The sequence below is a fragment of the Streptopelia decaocto genome (assembly GCF_964273445.1).
Source record: "Streptopelia decaocto genome assembly, chromosome: 7".
Lineage (NCBI taxonomy): Eukaryota > Metazoa > Chordata > Aves > Columbiformes > Columbidae > Streptopelia > Streptopelia decaocto.
Window position 1 is genome coordinate 66,171,848 of NC_138661.1, and position 20,024 is coordinate 66,191,871.

A 20,024-nucleotide genomic window follows, 5' to 3' on the forward strand; every position below is an offset into this window, starting at 1 on the left:
AACCACCCTTGGATCCTGTTCTGCTGACCGACCCACAAGTCGTAACCCTGCAAGTGGGCTCACCTTAATTCTTATATCTTCCTTCATCTAGTTTGATGAACTTCTCTCTTGTAAATAAACATAACTTTCCAAAATGCAGATTTGCACAATCACGCCAATTTGAAAGTCAATACTTTGAATAGGATCAAGAATCTAACAAAAAAACCCTGGTCATGTCACTGATTTGGTGTTTGCTATGACTATTTGTGAATAAATGGAAAAAATGGTGCAGAAAAATGAGACTTAGGGATGAATAATCCCAATCTTTGATTCTTCAACAGCAGGTGCCTACATCATTTCCAGCTCTGAAGAACAACCAGCTTGTTGGGTGTACACTTGATTTCGATTAAAACATCTCAGATTCTAAAAATGCACAAGGAATTATGGGAACCAAATACCTACTCACAGACAAAACACATCTTAAATTCAATTCCCAATCTCTACACTATTTGTAAAAGCCAGCTCCATAATAGGCACAGTCAATAAAGCATATTTAGATATAAAAGACTAACAGGAAACTTTAGGAAAATGCTTAAAATAAATGTTTTCCTGGTCATTTGAAAACTGTTTTCTCTTTAATTTAGCAGTTAAAGTGAGTCATAATAACCCTCAGTGTAAATAAATATACCAAACGCACTGTTAGCAACTTACAAGTCTGTCAACAACGACTTCTGCCTCACACAAATCTATCTAGTGCTCAAAAGCCGAGTCACAGGTTGACTCCATTCAAAGCAACAACAGTTGTTTGAAGCCCGTTCGGAGAATGTTTCTAAAATAAAGAACTGTAAGAAAAATTCTTGGATTCTGCACTTTATATTTCTTTAAAAGAAAATACAATATAGTTAACACAGGACTTTGGGATCTGCCTCCTAGACCTGCTTTTGTGAGTAAAAACAGAAGCTCCACACATTTTCTCACCTATTTTGGCATCAAATACATGCAAGGTCACAACATTTTTTTATGTGACATCAGTGCAAGTCCAAGCTGAGTGTCTATAAAAAGGCTTTTCTGTCACCTTTAACGGTAATTCTTTAGCAGCTATTAGACTAGAAAATCATGGGTATTTCCTGGTGAAGTTTGTCTCTGCAGTGACTCATTCCGCCCAGGACCGGGGTGATTCTCTCTTAACTCTCTTCTTTATTCCAGTGAGCAGCTATTTGTCCAGAATCAACCCTTTTTGTTCCAGGTTGGAAATAAACTCTTCCCGCACTTCTTTATGTACATACATGCTTTAAAATTTTCTCTCATTTAGCTACCTCCTCTTGTCCTATCACCCTAATCACCCGTTCTTGAAAAGCTCCTTTAAACCTTTGATGTATTTGCTGGGCCAATTTTCAGTGCTCTGGTCAGCAAAGCCTTCAGAGACCTTCAAGTCCAACAACATCCAGCACTTCAGAACAGAAAATTTGCTACTTGCCATGAAGACTTATCCAGGAGTTCCTATCTTGAAAACTGACAGGTAAAACTCACCACAGAGAAATACTGTTTTTGTCACAAGTGAAACTTTGCACCACAAGATGAGAAGAACTAGAAATCCAGCCCCTCAAATTACTGCCAGAAAACATGAGGCAAAAATGAACTAGTAGAGATAAAAGATTATTGTTCTCTATTGTTGTATACAAGAATCTCTGGAAAGACCCATATCAGTGTTACAATAGGATATAAAATGTTGTTTCTAATCTGATTGATTTAAAGTACATGTCTATTTCCTTATTAGATAAGTTGGCTGGGTCCTACAGTCAAAAGTGGTAGGAAAGGCTTGGAATGTAGCAGAACACAAGGCAGGGATTCCTTGGAAGGTCATCTGCTGCCATTCCCTTCTCCCCTGGTCACCAGGACAGTAATTTCAGAGGAGCACAGAAGCTCTCGGAGGGATGAGCACTGTGATCAAGCTTAGCAAACCTCCAAACTGACCCCTCATCATCTATTAATATTTAATATTTAATTCAGCAAGCTTTTCACTAGATCAGCTTTCAAACTCTCTTGCCTTGTGTTCCCTGGTTTTGATCAATTCTATTTTCCATTATAGAAAAGCCCTATATTGTTCATACCCACCCTAATATTGTGTAAGGACCTGGATTAGACTGAGAGCTAGGCTAGAAGTTTGTCATTTTTTTTTCTGATATCTACAGCCATAGCGGGACGAGAAAATGAAGCCTCCTGCTTTTTTAAGTAATTTAATAGCTTAAATCTGAACCCACTGGCCTTCTTCTATAGAGGACATACACTAGAAACCGAATGCAAAAGAAATAATAATTAATGGAATGTAGAGCTTGTGTTTGATCAGATTGAGAAGTTCAGAATTTCCCTAAATCAAGAGTGTTTCTGCAGTTCCAGCACCCACACAGAAGCAGTGGGGAGCCAGTTCTGTCCACCAGCATACAGTGCTTTATCTAAACCCTCCGAAACTCCTCAAACAGCTTAGGAACCCCATTCCACAGCATAGGTTCAAAGAGAACGATTTCCAGGAAAAACTACCAAGAAAACAAAATGAATAGAATAAATGTCAGGTTCTAGAGTTTTACATTTGCTTTTTCAGATTCAGAGAAGCCAGTAAAGATGTATTTGGAAAGTTTCAGACCGTGAATGGAGTTGTTTCTTCAGAAAACTAAAAACATTGGGTAGGGAGGAGGAACAGGTAGGGAGGGTAAAGTTACTGCTCATGAACATGTAGTTATCAGACACAAAGCAACCTCCTTCGAACCTCTGCACAGATTTGTCATTCATGAAACACAACTAGGAGGTGGAATGAAGCTTTTCAATGTCAGACAAGTCGGTTGCCAGTCTCAGAATAAGAAAAGGAAACCTGGCAATAAATAAATAAACCATGTATGCACATATGCGACTCCATGTTGTAGTATTTCTCCTGCCTGTAAGATGCTTACACCTCCCAAAAAAAAAAGGAAAAATAATTTAAAAAGAGGTATTAGATTAGTTCCATTGCAGCACTCAACAATAGGAATTTGTCAGCTAATTCTCCACCATTTAAAAAAAACCTCATCTGTTTTCCTTCACCTGCAATTTTGCAGGTTTGTAGCAACACCCCACAATTCAAAGAAATTGTATTTTCTCCCCTAAAATACCAAGCACAAGTACTGCTTTTCATATAGCTCCGTTCCACCAACCAGGTTTCCATAGTATCAAAGGACTAAAAAAAGCCAACAGGCTTCAGAGAAATTAATCTTAATATAATGTCTTCTGGAAATCTCCAAACTATACCTTAAAAATGGCATTTATTTATGTAGTGTTATTAGTCTTAATACCGATCCGCAACACCTAAGAGCTAGAAATGGAAGAGTTGTATTATTCTGGTATGATCTGAATAGAGAATAGATGTCTGCAAGAGTGAAGACTGTCCAGAGCTGTGCTCTCTGGAAACACTGGATGGCCAATGTGGCTGGATGCCACTGGATAGCCAAGAACTGGCTATTTATAATAAGCAGCTTATCTTTAAACAAATTTGCTATTTTGAGAGGAATTTGTAAGTAGGAAGTCAGGGAAATGTTGGTTTTTGTATTCACTCCCTATGGACAGCTCTGCACTCCACACACGGGCTCACCAGTTTGGGCAAAATCATAATAAAAATGTTCACAAACTTCTCTTAAAACCACTGTGGCACCTACATCAAAATGCCTTAAAACAAGTCCTTCCAAATCCCCACTCAAAGCAGCATTAAAGAATCAGTTCTCACTATCAAGCAGGTACTTGTTCCATTTCTGGGAAATCAGATAAATACCACCACTTTCTCTCGCACCTTGGGATGACCAGCCCAGAACACACCTCATGTAGAATCAAGGCTAAAGAAAATATTTCCCAGTTTTACTCACATCCCGGTTTTGTTTGTCTGACAACAGCAAAATGATTTCATTTTTGTTTGCTTTCTTATTTTAAGGCATATTATTTGCTTAGGCATGTAGAACTGAGGTCTTGTAAGAACCAAATCCTTTTTTTGTCTGCCCATTTCCATCTATGCTGAAAAGGTAACTGTCTTATTCATGTATTTTTAGAACTAAACAAGATTGGTCCATCTTTTTTATGATCACACTGCGCACATTTGGAATACCATCATTTCTTACAGGTTAGTGGCTGCATTTAAACAGATCAAAAGAACAATCCAAAATAGTTGTCATTTTTCAACAGTGCTTTTTGTGCAGATCCAAAGCACTTTGAAAGCACAATAATTTCATTCAGCTGCCATCACCCACCAAAACCATAAATTATGAAAAAACAAACAAACAAACAAACCACCAACCAAACCTTCACTCACTGAGTTGAAGTGAAAAGAAAGCAAAATACTTTTCCATCAAGTGAAAAATCAATCCACTTGCTCAGAGACTGTGCAAATAGACCAAACTGTTCAACAGATGGACCACAGCTCCTCTTTTCCAAGACCCCAGTGTCCCAGTTCTCCGATACATCTGTAGTTCTGCTTAAGCAGAAGAATTTCAAAACCAAAACATGAAGAAAGTTTCCTTTGGACTCTGACAACTTTCATTTTAAGGAGTGCCAGGGTGGACTTGTACTTAACATCATTTACAGATGTCACCAAGGGGATGATGACTAACTGGTAAACAGGAATTACCTTTTTCCTCTGATGGTTGGTTGAATTGAACTATATATCATTTAAATATGCAGAATTAAAATATATATGTGCTCCAATATTGCAGTACTGTTGCAGTTTTGGTAAATCTCTCATTGTTAAAAAGGCGGAAGTATATAGAGTCATAGAATCATTTTGGTTGGAAAAGACCCTCAAGATCACTGAGTCCAACCATTAACATAGAACTGTCACTGAACCGTATCCCTGAGAACCTCAACTATTGCTTGTACGGTTGAACCAGAACCTGAACCAGGTGCTGTCTGGGAACAGAAGAGCTCAGAGCCCTGCAAGGATCTTGGCCCTTCTCCTGCTCCACGTGGCCACGGGCAGGCTCAGGGCACGGACAGGAGGAGCAGCCAAATTGGCACCAAAACCTCAATGTGGGGCAGTGAATGAGGGTGGACCTTACTCTAGATCCACCAAAAGGCAGAGGTAAAGACAGCATACAAAAATGTAAAGATATCGGTTTTAATACACAATATTAGGGAGGCTTTTACTAAGTACAGCGTCGAGCTGGCATCCACACTTTTGGGAGGATACGAAGAAACTTTCAGAAAACCACTGCAAAAAATGGCAATATGATAATCCCTGTTAGTACAAAGACACTAAACAAAACCTCAGTTTATTTCCGAGAGAAAAAATATCATTGTCTCATGTAGATGCCTAATATATATATATTTATATCTAGTGGCAGAAAGGAGCAAGGCTCACAATAGGAATAAGAGAAAACTCAGCCACAGGGCAATTAATGAAGATCTCTTAGGGATGAGAGGGTTCCTCTGGTGCTGAAAGTGTTTAAATCATTAACAGATGGCTTTGTAAAGCCACTAGTTCATCCAGCCATTGAATACAAATGTAAGACATAACATTGCAGTGCCTGCCAAAAATATTTATAATGGCTATAGACTAAGTTACAACAATAAAGTTAAATGTTTGCTTTCCGGTTTTGAAGCTTGTATAAAGTGTTTACTGGAATAAAACAAAAACCTAACCTATTGCTAAATATTAACCTAAATTTAGTCACATGTGTATGTGTGTATTTAAAAAATAATAATAAAAAATCTAGATATATTAAATGTCTCCATAAATGCTTAATGCTACTTCCTACATATAGTCAGAGGATAGGAAACCTTAGCTAATACAATGATAAAACAATAAAATGATGTCTATTTTTCACTTATCACTACTTAAAGAAAAGTTTGTACTAGTAAATTCTATAAGCCCTTGCGGACAAAGAAATAGAGGCAGTTGTACCACAGAGCATTTGCATGTTTTACTACAGGTACCAACTGATCTGCTCTGCAGCAAAATGATGAGATTTCTTCTATTACCACTTCTGGTCTTGATGCTTTAAACAAACCCTGAATTTCGCCTTTTTCTTTTAGTGGATAATACAGTGGGTTTATCTAGTTCACATTTTAACTGGAATGTAAATAAACAGCCATCCTATTCTGAAGACAATAACGTTTCAATTTATCTGGAAAAATAAGTGATTTTATGGCACAATAATGCAAACTGCAATGCCTCATTTAGAGAATAAATGCATTATTCTGGTAAAGTATTGCAGAATTAGTTTCACTTTCTAAGTATTGCTATTATAAGAGTGTTGTTTGATACGAGATATGCTCTGTGGCAGATGAAAAATCCCCACACACAACACCTGCAAAACAGCTGCACACTCATGGGTACAACAATAACAAAGAGTTAATAATCCACTGCTTTTGAATGTAGTAAGAATTTAGTAATATACTTAGAAAAACGAACAAATCAAACAACCCCCAAAACCCCAGAAACAACACAAAAACCACAATCAAAACCCAAGCAACCAACTCTTCTGAGTTTGAAAACCTCTATCGCTTTAAAGGATCTCTTCATTCAAAGGTGGTTATACACATCAAAGCAAATCTCAAAAGAAAACCCAACCTCAACTTAAAGAATTCTTTAAGGCAGCCCCCCCGAGCAGCAGCATTTAATGGCTCCTCTGCTTATGCTTAGATTGACAACTACACTAAACAAAGGTGGTGAACATTTAGGCACATAAAGATTATTCCTAAATAAGAGTTTCAGAGTCAGCGCTAATACATTTCTTTCTTGCAAATATTTCAAGTAACACACCAAATCAGCCTATGGGTTGATTTTTTTCAAGCATTTACAAACTTGGACAGGTGTATTGCAGCAACCCAGGCACTCTGGTGAATTAACAGTGACCTACAATGGCTTTGCAATTGGTGTATACATTAATGATGGTTGCAGTTGTTTAAACCCCTTCTAACGAAAACCACCATTTTTAGGTTGGATAGCACTTACACTAATACATAGCTTTACTTTTATCTGTCTTTTTAATTGGGTAGATACCAAGATTCAAGAAAACATCAACCGAAAAATTGAAAAACAGCCAACAGGGCAAGCTATACAATCTTTCTCAGTTATAACAACCAAGTCATAAACATAATCCATTTGTGATTGTTTATCAAAGCTGAGAAAAATCACATGAATTGGCAACTCTGGAATTGCTTATGAAAATCTACATATAATGACAGCTGTCTCTAGCTGTTTCAGCTCTAAAACTACTCATGTGCTTTTCCAATACGTTTTATTTGCACGCTATCCAGAAAAGCCCCTACAAACATAGCGATTTTCATCACAAAAAATATGACTGGATTTGAAAGGGAAGAAGAAAAAAAAAATGTATATTGTCAGAAATGTCAATGAAGAGCTTGTGAACACTATTTCCACAGGCAAGTTTAAAATTAATCTCTAGAGTCTCATGCCAAAATTAATTGTACAGGTTGGACAAATCAGTATCACGTGGCTTTCCAGAAAAAAACCTGCAAACTCGATAAAAACTCAGTCAAATGAAACTGTGCCAGCTCTGTTCCAGTTAATATCTGTTCTGTTGACCTGCTGAAGCAAGACACCACCTTTTCTGCCTTTTCTGTATAGATCTTTTATTTGTCCTGCTCAACACGTGTCATCTTCAATGCCGAACTACTTTAGGATGCTCACTAGCTGATATTGAAGTTTACACCCTTCAGAGGATCCAGAGCCCATAATTACACACTCTCATGCTTCCAAGAAAAGGATATATTAATATCTTCCTGCCAAACCCGTCTCTCCATCATGAGGAGTAAGGGAGAAGGTTCCACTTATCTTAAGGACCCCAAGACACTGACCCTCCTTTAGCAAGGGCTCTCCCAGTTTATCCTCTGCCAAACTGGACTCTCGTTTCCCTACAGCCTGATGCTCCCCGTGAGTGTTATAAATGGGACTAATTAGGATCCTAGTTGCCCATTAACTCTTTTATTATTCATGTGACATTTGTGATGAATGCATTATATTAGTTACAAATGGTTGAGGTGGCACTCGCAGCAGCATCGACTTCAGAGTCATGGGAGAAATCATTGAACGACCACACTACAGCAGTTACAAGAACCACATGCAATGGATGGTACATTTCATCCTTCTCAGTTCAGCACAAGAAATAAAGTAGCTTGGCATTCCTAGAAGTGCAGGAGGACCAGTCTTTTCTATTTCAACAGTAGTATTTTTATGCATCAGTGTAAATATGGTCAAAGATGGCTTTCTACAGCTTGAGAGTGTTGGGCACTGCACATGCACTTCAGAAAACAGAATAAAATCACCACCTTTCTCCAACAAAAGAAAGTCCTTGACAACAGCAAAGTTGTGATTTCTCAGGATTACCATATCCTCTTAATTAAGTTGCAAAATTCAAAACAGAATAACCCCAGTGAACAAAAATTATACAGAAATGGATTTGATTTGCATGTACCAACTGCTTCTTTCAGAATTAATTACAAATATGCTGGACTGTGCAGAGTATGGATTAATGTCCTGATTCAGCAATGCATGTGCATATTTAACTGCTTTCCTAAGCTAAGGCTAGGAGTAAATTGACCGGAGAATTAATTATAATTGTCTTCCATTTGCTAGAAAACCAGTAAAGCTTTCTGCAGAATCAGTTATCCCAGGCTACTTGCGTCCCTTCAGAGCTCTTAAAAAAAATCCATATGCACAGTTATCATTCTGTAATCCTCTCCATTAAATTGCACATTATTCACCATCAAACCTATCTGTGAAATCAGCCAGTACGGACCATTCTCACTTCCTGTGGATTAAAAGCCCAACAAGAAATCATCTTCTAAAAATAAAGCAGTTTAAAAAAACCCCACCTAACGTCAATGCTCATAGTTTTGAAAGCCTCCCTGCACAGAGCACCTAGCAGTACCATTTGTGAGCAATTAACAGTTTGCTAAATGCTTATTCTTAAGTACCCAAATAGTGAGAAAAGGTACAGATAAATCCGCACATGTATTCACTTGAGAAGTCTGCCAAACCTGTTCTTTGTTACAACGGGAAGAAGCAATGCAACTATTTAAATTCAACCACCATGGGAGTACAACACACACTAGAAAAGAAAAGCTGCATGTTACACCCTCTCCTGAATGTAAAGGCCAGCTCTGCAGAAATAAATGTAGCACCAGCAAATGCTATAACAAAACAAATATGCACCTAAAGAAGGAAAAATAAATATAACCAATAGATCTTACAGACAAGGCTTGGTTGATTCATCCTGAAAGAGCAATTTTCAAACAGCCAGTTTCACAGAATCACAGCATAGCTCTGTTGGTCATGGAAAAGGTTGTGGGGGGAAGAGGAAGAAAATCCCAAATAATTAATTTTGTTGCAAACTGCCCAGTAACACTAAAAAGGTCTGCCAACTAGTTCAACAAAACCTAAAATACCAACCCCAAATCCTCCACAATATCAAATGTGAAGACATTATTGGTATGATTGAACAGAATATTTCAATATATCCTTTTAATAAAGTGATTTATGATGCAATAACATTTGTTGCTTATTTTTATGTGGTTGTATTTAGAGTGTGCTCTTGGAAATATTTAATTTCAAGCCAAAGTAATTTGCTTTATTCTCCATGGTTTCTCAACAGCACTAGACCACTGAGTGTAGAAGTAATTGCATTAAAAGTCATTAATTTTGGTGACTCTGTACAAATATATTTATGACCACTCAACTGACAGCCTACAATAGACATTGATATTAATCTAAATTTCAATTCAATAATGCAAAGAAGAATAAAAAAATCCCAAATTTCTCTGTTAGAGTGCTCCCAAATAACAAAAAGAACCAACATGAACACTCTTCTTTTTAACCACTTTCCTAAATGCTGCGTTGAGATTGTAAAATAAAGTCAAGTACATGATTGGTGTTAGTCCACTCAAGTTGCTGTTTAGAAGTGTCATGTGCTTTTATTTCCAAAGCAAATTCTACAAAGGGAATGTCACTCTTTCCCCAAGAGAGAATCAAACTGCAGGATCTCCTACCTCGATCAAAAAGTCTCCAGTTCTCAGGCCAGCTTGCCATGCTACTCCCCCTTCGTCCACAGATTCCAAGTACTGCAAAGCAGGAAAGGCTGGAGTTGGGGTGAATTCTTCAATTGGTGTGTCAGCTTTAAAAATAAATACCACATTAAAAAAAAAAAAGAAAAAGAAAAAGAAAATAAAGTTATGGAGTGCTTGCAAATACCACTTGACTAAAGGCCTATTATTGGCCATTCAAATTGATGCTTAAAAAATGGTGGGTGCTAAAATTATGAGGACGCTGCCTCGGGGGGATGTGAAGATGCTGGGAACAGGGTGAAATCTCCCGGCAATAGCAATCCACAGGTCCTCAATTCAGAGAGAAAATACATGCTGCTTTACTGACACAGACCAAACCAAGCTGTACGAGGCAATAGCTGGATTCTGAGTATTCCAGGATATTCAGCATTAGCTCAAGGAACCCTTTTGTATGCCTAGCAAAATGCTTGCAACTCTGGAAACATCCAGCTAAAAATTAATGATATGCTGTAGCCCAAAGAGAGCAGATGGTCAAACTGAGGGGGATGGGGTGGGTGGGAAAGGATGAAAAAGATCAAACTGAATTTTTCCTTCTAGATTTCGGTGTATATTACAAAGAAGCAAACAGAAGAAATCACTTTTTAGGAAAGGAGGCAGAAGAGGCCTTGGAACAGCCCCCTCTCTCTCTGTGTCACGTATACATACACACAGAAAAGTCCTTGGGTCTTTCACCTGAGGTGCCCTCACTGCCACACAGAAAAATTGGGGACAATTTTGCTGACACAGAGGGAGTCACCTCTGCACGATGCACATGGCAACGGGTCAGCTCAAAGGTAGTGCTATCGGCTTCCCTAGTACAACTCCAAACATTTGTATCTAGCTAAAATTAGAGAAGCTTTTACAACACTGAAAATCTACGGTGGCCCCGCTTTAGGGGTGGGGGGACAGGCAGAGCAAAAACGGTGTCCCAAGAATGAAGATATGGAATAATTTTCATGCTCAAGCAAGGCAAGGGAGAACCCATGTAAAATGAGGGGGAGCAAGAGATGGGACATACCATCATATATATATTTTTTAAATACAAAAGGAGCAAACCGGACAGAAAGTTAAAAAGCAAAGCATTTAATAGAATGCTTTTTTTAACTCTGAAGAATGCCATTATTATAGATTTTAGTCTGCAGGAAAGTAGCATGCAGTGTAACATATGAACAGCTTTTAAAATGAGCACACTACAGGCCATGCAACATACGTGCAGCTTCTGAAGATATAAAAAAAGATCATATTTTCATACTAAAACTGCACCAATGTCACCTTGCAGAAGATCCACACCTATTTTAAACAAAACATCACTCTCTTGTCTATTCCTATTCGTAGACCTATTTAAATAGACTGACATTTGAAATAAAGAAGCAGGTTTTAAAGAAAAGCAGGTTTCCCATAGTTAGGTAAACTGCATAACAAAACAGATTGACAAAATATTACATACACCAACATGGTAAAAATACAGACAAAACTTTGTCCCCCCAAAACGATTATACAGTGCTTCTCCTATGTAAAAAATGCAAACTGCTTCAGACAGAAGCCACTAAAATCCGTTTGAGTAGTATAGCATACAGAGAATCCTGTTGTCTAGCAACCAAGTGCACCAAGAATAATTCCTGCTTATATTCCGAGATGTATAAATTTCTTCATGCCAGTGCACATCACACACACACACACAGAAGCACATACCTTTTGCCCCTCTGAGCACAAATCCAAATCCTTCATTGTCTTTTTTCTGCAGGACCACTGCCTTTTCTTCTATTATGCAGTCACTGTAGAGAGAATTCCGAGGATAGCGACCATTATTACATCCCTTCATCACCACTGTAGTAGCTGCTCCTCCAGTGTGCAGGTTCATCATCATCACAGCCCGTTAATCAAATAATATTGCAGTAAGCAAGCATGGGAAAATATAGAACAAATTGTAGCGAGGGGAAGACAAAGATGAAGCTTGATGATAAGAGAGAACATGACAAAGCAACTTAAAGGGAATAAAAAAGGCAGAGAGGAAAAAGAAAGAAGAAGAAATCATGCATGGTGGTTTGTGTTCTATATGAATGACTGGATGAACATGTGATCATGTAATCAGTGGGCTAGCTAGGACTCTAAAAGGAAAAAAAGTAAGTGAACTGAACGACAGTATCATTAATAAACTCCTCAATCGTGGATGTACCAGATGCATCTTCTAGTGAAGCCAAAATGAAACCAACCAGAAGAAAAATGAGGCAGCATTTTAAATTTAAAGAGAATAAATTATGATTTTCTATTAGCTAACTAAAAGGCACAAATATATTCTGAAAGCTATGCCTTGCATCAAAAGCCCTTTTTCGATCCTATTGAATGTTGCATGCTGCAAGAATCCCACATGATCATCTGACAGCCTACAATGCTAACAACGTGCAGCTGCCTTGGCGTCATCAAGCACAAATTTCCACAGCATCAAGAATCTGCATAATCTAAATAGTAACAAGGCATGCAAAGCAGGCAAGCACATTTCTAAGGAATATTGCCCATCTTCTGATAAACAATTGAGATTATAAAACAAGGAGATCGCCTAAAGGTCTATTTATGTAAGCAGTGTGTCCTTAAAGAGAAAGTAGCCTTAGGAATCTTACTGTCATTGGCTAAGAGAAAAGTAGACGGTAGATGGAGAAAATGCATAAAATCCACATTAAAATGGGACCTTTCGGATACAGGGAACAATCTGTAAAAGCCTTAAGTTGTTTAGTGGCTTTCATTAAACGTTAGGTTACTAAACATAAACCCAAAGTAATAAAAATTTAGAAAAAAAATATTTTGAATGCTCTTTTTCTCTTTTAGGTAAAAACCCATTACACAGCACAAGTTGCAAGGCATTCTGCTGAACAAAGGCAGTGTCAGGGGTTAAGCATTCATGAATCGTAAGCACTGCAAACACACTCCTAGGGCAGCTTTACAATACCTACAAACTATTTAGGATAGAAAGAAGTATGAGCAAGTTTTCTTCATTTCTTACTAGCCAACTACTGTTACCACTGGTCTTGTACAGAATTTAGTCACTAAAGTGTTGAATACAATGAGACCGGATCTGCTTCAGTGCCATTAATGATCCAGAAGGGGAGGAGGAAACTAATTAAAGAAAAATTGGTGTGACATTTTTATTTAAAGCTCTGAACAAAGACAAGGATGATGATATCAGGACACCAATGGACGGCCTCCAAACTCCAGATCTTGTGTGTGTCACATTCTATCCTTTTGGTGACTCTCCAGCTCTAACTGAGGGATGCAAGTTCGTGGTACTGCTCAAATGATGATATAATTATGTCCTGCAAACTACAAAGCATTTAAACACCACCGAATGGAACGACATGTGATTTAAACCTATCACAATGGTGACTTTCCAAGCAACAGATTATCTCCACAAGTATCAACAGGTTTCGAATCCCGTCTCTCAACTTTGTATTACTTTACTGTATAATTCAAACAATATATTTTCTTACAATTAATATCCCTGCTATGGAAAGGGTATAAGAAGATAAAGTCTATTTCTCAAGAAAGCCAAACACAGTCCTGCTCAGGAATATCAACCCTCAGAGCCCCCGCTGTAGACCAAACCCTCCAGCAACGTCCTAATGTTACAGAAACTCCTCAAACCTACACTAGTTCTGGCTTATTTTCTTCGTTTCATCACTCCCACTTTCAAGATGGGACTCCAAACTTATTTACCTGACAAGTCAACAGTAATGCTGTCACCAGCCTCTTTCTTAATACACGGTCAAATTAAATAAAACCAATTTCCTTGTAAACAATCAATGGCTTAATAGAAGTTAGAGGGCTGCTGTGAGAACCTAATCACAGAAAGCGTTTGATTCAAAGAACAACCCTCTTCTCCCCTACCCAAATCCCACTCTCACTTCATTAATATAAAGAATTCAGAAGCCTATTAGCCAGGTAACACATCAAACCTTGCCCTGATTCTTTCATTTCTGTTGACAAAACCAAACAGATTCATAATATCATTCCTAAAAAGGCTGAAGTTCCAAAAGCAGTTGCTTGGAAAACCTGGGATCAATTCACCTGATCAACATCAGGCATCTCCACCTAAAAAAAAAGGCATCGATGGTCCTTCCACAGTCAGCTAACCAACCCAACAGGTACTTTCAAGTTACACTTTCTTCCTCCAAATATAGAAGTCTATGACTGTTCAGATTAAAAATATGAAAACCACTTATGATTTTATGCACACGTACAGCACATTTATTGCATAAACTACTCAGTTTTTTACTTCAGTTTAGACACTGAAAGTGGGAATACTAAATTGCCAACATTTTATGAAATTTCGTGTTTTATGTACAACGGGGAGGGGAAAGAGAAGGGAACACTGTGAATGTGAATTTCTGATAAGAAAATATACACACTGATGTCTATTACTTTACAAATACACCTTAGTAATATATTGTTTAAGTCATGTTCTACACAACGAAAACTCAATCACAGCCTGTAAAGCAAAAATGTCAGTTTGAAAAAATCAGATGTGTAGTCATTTTTTCTCATTTACTTGCTAGGAGAGGGGGGGATCTGCAATAATCCTACGGCCTGAGCAGTTCAAAGATGTTCAGAGCAGTCACAGAAAGCACATTGATTCCCTACACACACCCCAGCGTTGGAGAGCAAAGAACCAGCAGCTGGAAAAGGATGGAAGACAAAGACGTGCGCACAAATGAACCGAAATTGCAACCTCCTCAGCACTTCTCCAAGCAAACTCACTTTGCATCCCTAAGAGAAGGGATGGGGGAAGAAGTTTAACCTCTGACTGTTTGCAAAGTTGCTTTTTGTTTGCTTTGCCGTGACAGGGTTCTCTGATCTCCATGTCAGACTGGACCCTTCCCTGAAGACACGCTGAAGTTCTTTTCACAGTCTACCTGGTTTTGGCAGGCAAAGCAGCACCAAACATAAAAGTAGGTCGAAATTTCTCACAATGAGCCTTCTTGGCAGCATTTCTTTGATCCTGAAGGTGTTGTAAATACTTAACAACGAGACTGCATTATAGGGTTTAGCTACCAGTGACAAATAAAGGTGACGTTACATTATGAGCCTGTTTGGAGGTCTCAGCTCCAGCAAGAGGCTGCAGTGCACCTAAGGCTGAACAGTCCCTGCTACCTGTGATGTGTCAAATTTCAATATGTAAAATCCTTCCAGTCCATTTCTGTCCCATCTCGAACTGAAATTAAACAGCATCCATTACAGAGATGAGTTTTCAGAATATTACTAGTTCCATATTATGGTAATAAAACGAGTAATTTTAAAATCAATAGTTCATTACTTAAATAGGGCACACACTACCATGACTTTGGGCTGTATGAGTCCAAGATTCATCGCATACAAAGTTAAATGCAAAATACATCCTGTCAAGTGCAGAACATTTCTGCATGAAGTACAATCTCAAATATAAAATCTTCAGGCAAAGAAGGTCAATCGTCAATCTAAAATTACTTTTGCTTTATCCAAACACTAAATATTAGAAAACATATTTGGTCATCAGTTCTTGTAGCTTCTCTGACACTTTAAGGCTCAAGAATTGTGCAGAGCTCTTAGAAGTTCCGTAATTTTACAGATTTACCAAGACAGAAAGGAAATAAAGAGATTTACCCACGGTCAGGCAGACACCTGAGGTTTGAACTCAGCACAGTTATGTTCAACATAACAACCATCATTTGTGTGGACTCTTCAAGACAGGAAGAATTTCTGCTTTCCTAATAGCCCCTTAAGACAATACTTGAGGAAGGAAGCAGAATTGTCAAGTCCTTCATAAAGACCTTTACGAAGAAAACAAAGGTTGAAGCACAGGCTCCTGATGGAGACAAAACCATGAAACCTCGCATCCATTTCTCAACTACATTAACTACACCCTATCTTAAAGCATGACTTACTCCAAAAGTAAAATACTGAACTACAACAATGGAAGCTACCAGGACTGTAGAACACATTTAGGCAAGTTTGCATCAGATATATCATTGTCGATTTCAATCTGAAAAACAGCACATTGAGTACCATTCCTTGGAAAAGGTCATTATCTGGAAGAAAAAATGGCTATTTGGTGCTTTGTCAATCTCTCTGTAAGGCAGAGAAAAAAGAAATGTAAATAGGAATGATTTCCTTGATTTTTTCCAGTCATGCATCCCCTACATCTAAGCTTTTCAGATGTAACAAACTGGACTACAACCTGCCAAGGCAGAAAAGTTATTTAACAGAGCACAGGAGATTCAAACAACCAGAGTTACAACCAAATGAGCAGGTTCTCAGCCCACAAACCCTTCAGGCAGGTGGCTCTGTCAAGTTATTCCCTCCAACTTCACTTCTTTCGGTAGGCCAAGTAAATCCAAATATCACTTTTTTTAATATCCTCTCCTCAGCATTCTTGCAATATCAATCTTTTTGAAAGATCTACTGAATTCACCGCTAGCCACATGTTAGAAGGATCAAATCACAGCCTAACAATAAAGGAAATGCTTTTTCTACACTTCACCAGACACAATAAAACAATATCTAAACCATTCCATAAATTTATATACAACATCTGAAAGCAGTCACACTAATTCCTTTTGTTTCTCATTTCTTCAGATAAAGTATTGGCCTACATTTTCTTCCATGGAGCTACTGTATATAAAGAGAAGCTTGGCTGAAGTTGAGCTGTTTCCCAAACCAACGATTTAATCATCGTGATGCAGAATTCTCACACCAGTACAACATTTACTGTTCAAACAGAATTATTTGAATTAAAGGTCATATTTGGAGGTAACAAAGCTGCCCAACCATAGAAGTTAATACAGTCCTCAAAATACTTTGGAGAATATTTCACTAGGAATTCAAAACGATGGGGCTCTGAGTGATTTCGCTGTTTCTCCAGAAAAAGAATTACAAAATCAGGGCTGCATATGGACGTGCAGCATTGAATAAAAAGCTCAGTACTACCTATGGATTCCAGCTTCAGAGCTGCTCTCAAGGAAACTGCAGCGTCCTTTAGTACCTTTAGTAGCACTTCCAACAGCGTTTTGTGTCTCAATGCCAAAAAAAGAAAGAAAAAGAAGAGGAAAGGAATGGGAAAAGAAGAGAGGATGTTTCAGCAATATGTGTCTTATATCCTTATCTACTTGTCTTTCGGGTCTCCTGTACCAGGGCTCTTTCTACCCAGCTCAGTAAACAACACGCAGAGATCTTTGATGGTGAGAAAAGCAAAGCTGCATCTTTTCATTGAAATTCATTTGTTGATGAAAAAGCTATATGCCAAACTGTAACATGCCATAAAAGACATTTAGATGTTCCCTAGCTCCTATCTTGCACAGGTCTATATTGCACTGTGAGGAAATTACAGACTACAGTAAAACCTGACAGGGCATATAAATTCTTCCGCTTAAAAAGGTGTTTCATTCACACTTTTAAACAAGTAATCAAGCCGTCTTTATTGGATTTTGAATACTTGATACCCTTGGTAAAAAATGACAAGCTCTTCACTAAGTTACCCAAAAAAATGTCAGTCAGGCAGTGATTCAGTAACAATTAGAAAGTCAGAAAGATTGCGCTACTTTTTTTTCCCTGCGATGGACAGGGTTGCCCGGAAGATTAACTATAATTTTAAAGAAGCAACCTATGTTAAAGTAACACTGCTATAAACTTCAATAAAATTGCGCCATAAAATGTTACAAAGAAATAGCTGTTTTAAAACTGAAACATTTGATTTTACGACAAAGTGCAAAGAAGTTACACAATTTCTTTATGTAGAGCCAAGGAGAAACTTCCTCTCTCTATGCACATGTATCAGTCTATATTGTTTTGTCCAGCCTTGAATTACACTTAATAACATACTGTGTGATGTGCAGGAGAAGGGAGGACGGAATCTAAGGCTATATCCAAGCCAACTGATTTGGCCAGTACTACTTTGATTTTTTTCCCTGTTTTCACCTTAAGTTGCTGAAACTGTAGCTAATAAAGTAAAATATTGATATGGCAAAACAGGAAGTGAAACAACTGCCTGGAAATAGAAATCATCCAGTAAAAGCCTGATTTGATGTTACACAGAAATCTCAGGATATGAAGGGAAAAAAAGTCAATGGTAGGGTCATAATCCCATATACACACACTCTCTCTATATAAAGGATACATACGTTTTCATACATGTGGATATATAGCTATATTAATATATATACACTATATATACATACACAATACAATGAATATATATAGTCTTTTTTAAAGAGAAATGTTCTTATTCTCTTGCATCTGCACTGGTGGGGAGAAAAGAAAAGAACATTGTGGGGTGAGTGGCAAAGTGAGCTTAAAAAACCCCAGAGTTTCATTGTTTCCTCTTAATCAATTTCATTTGTGTTTTTAAAATAAGTAGCCAATTCAGGTACCACACACGACAAATTAAATATTAAACACAAAACATGCAGGCAGGTGTCCTTCTAGTATAAAACATCAGAGTTTTATAACGCAGAGTCCTTCAAGCCATTTCATACAGATGTTCCATCAATCACATTAGTATTTTGGGCTACAGCACACTCCACTTTTACTTGACACTTAGTAGCAATTTTCATTTATAATTATCAAGCATTTGAGCAATCGAAGCCTGCACTACGAAAATATTAATATTCATTGCTCATACTACAAGCCTTGAACAAATAGACTGCACAAACACATACATATGTTTAGGTAACTATTTATCCAGTTCACCTTTGAGGTTTGTACTTTTCTACCAAAACCAGCTTCAGTTCCAGCCCCTGCTATTGCCACCAAACCACAAAGAAGTAGGAATCTTAATGTATTAAGTATTTACACAAGACGAATAATAATAATAATAACTACTCATAACAGCACTGCCTTTCTATATAGGTTTTTTTAAATCAATAATTTTCCAAATCTTTTTGCCGGTGGTCAGTACTATCACAGACAACCACAGTAACAAGGAAAAGAATGTGTTCCAGATTAGCAAATAGGACAAGTAACAAAGGTAGAAGTGAGATCAAAGATAATGGTATGAGTGTGTAGAAACATAACTATATGTACCAGTAAAGATTTTCTTCAGCTGATGCAGCACCTGAACTAGTTCATGAAGCTTATGCTTATCTCAGAGTTGGCAAACATCAGACAGGACTTGGAATTTTTTTCCTTCCCTTTGTTTTATTAACACTTTTAAGATGTGTTAAGGCATCAGTTTGATGCTGCAGGTCTTTATAATTACCAGTAAACTCACTGCACATTTCAGGATTGTCACTTGATTTGTTCCCTTAGCCATTCAGGGAGTCTAAACATACTAAAGGATAAACATCAATATATTATGAAATAGGGGAAAGAGAGCAGCGACTTCACCACTGGTGATGTCCATGAGTTTCAAATGAGTTTTAAGGGATCCCTCAGGGTTTCCATCCCACCCTGTTTGCTCTGATGAGGAGTTATTGTCCTGTCCTGCATTCCTTGGAATCTAAATTCAGCTCTAACTACAAGAAGTCTGAGTAACTGTGTTCATTCCACCTTTACAGATGTCAGTATTTCATGTAAAATCCTACACTGTACTGTAGTGCACAGTGCTTTAATCAGAGTTAAAATTCCTGTACAATTTGATGACACTTTACTATAAGGCACGTCACCACTAGGCTTCAAGTTCTTTCTTAAAACAAGTGAGGTATTAACAAAGGCATAGAGGAACACTCTTCTGAAAGAATTTTCCCACTTTTTCTTCTGCAAGAGCTTTAAAAACACAATTGAGAGTGGGAAACTAAATTTTTCTAGGGTTTTACTGAAAATAAATTAAGAGGAGGCTTCAATTAGAGTCTGATTTGCACATACCCTTTAAAAATCCCAACTAATGACCATATTATTTTACAAGCTCATTAAGCTCAAAAAGGAGGTGGTATCTCTACCTTTTTTTTTTTTTTTCTGAAATATATTCTCCCCTCTCTCCATTTCTCTAATCACATTAAGCTCCAAGT

At 37.7% G+C, this 20,024-nt stretch overlaps 1 protein-coding gene across 1 annotated transcript in view; it reads right to left on the bottom strand.

Moving 5' to 3' along the window:
- The window catches only part of SHANK2 (SH3 and multiple ankyrin repeat domains 2), a gene marked incomplete at both ends in the record, with an annotated part of 273,237 nt that overhangs the window by 108,481 nt on the left and 144,732 nt on the right, over positions 1-20,024 (bottom strand). The window contains 2 exons of the mRNA XM_082059244.1: positions 10,003-10,127; positions 11,749-11,831. Of these exons, the coding sequence (XP_081915370.1) occupies positions 10,003-10,127; positions 11,749-11,831 (208 nt within the window). The remainder of the gene's footprint in view (positions 1-10,002; positions 10,128-11,748; positions 11,832-20,024) is intronic.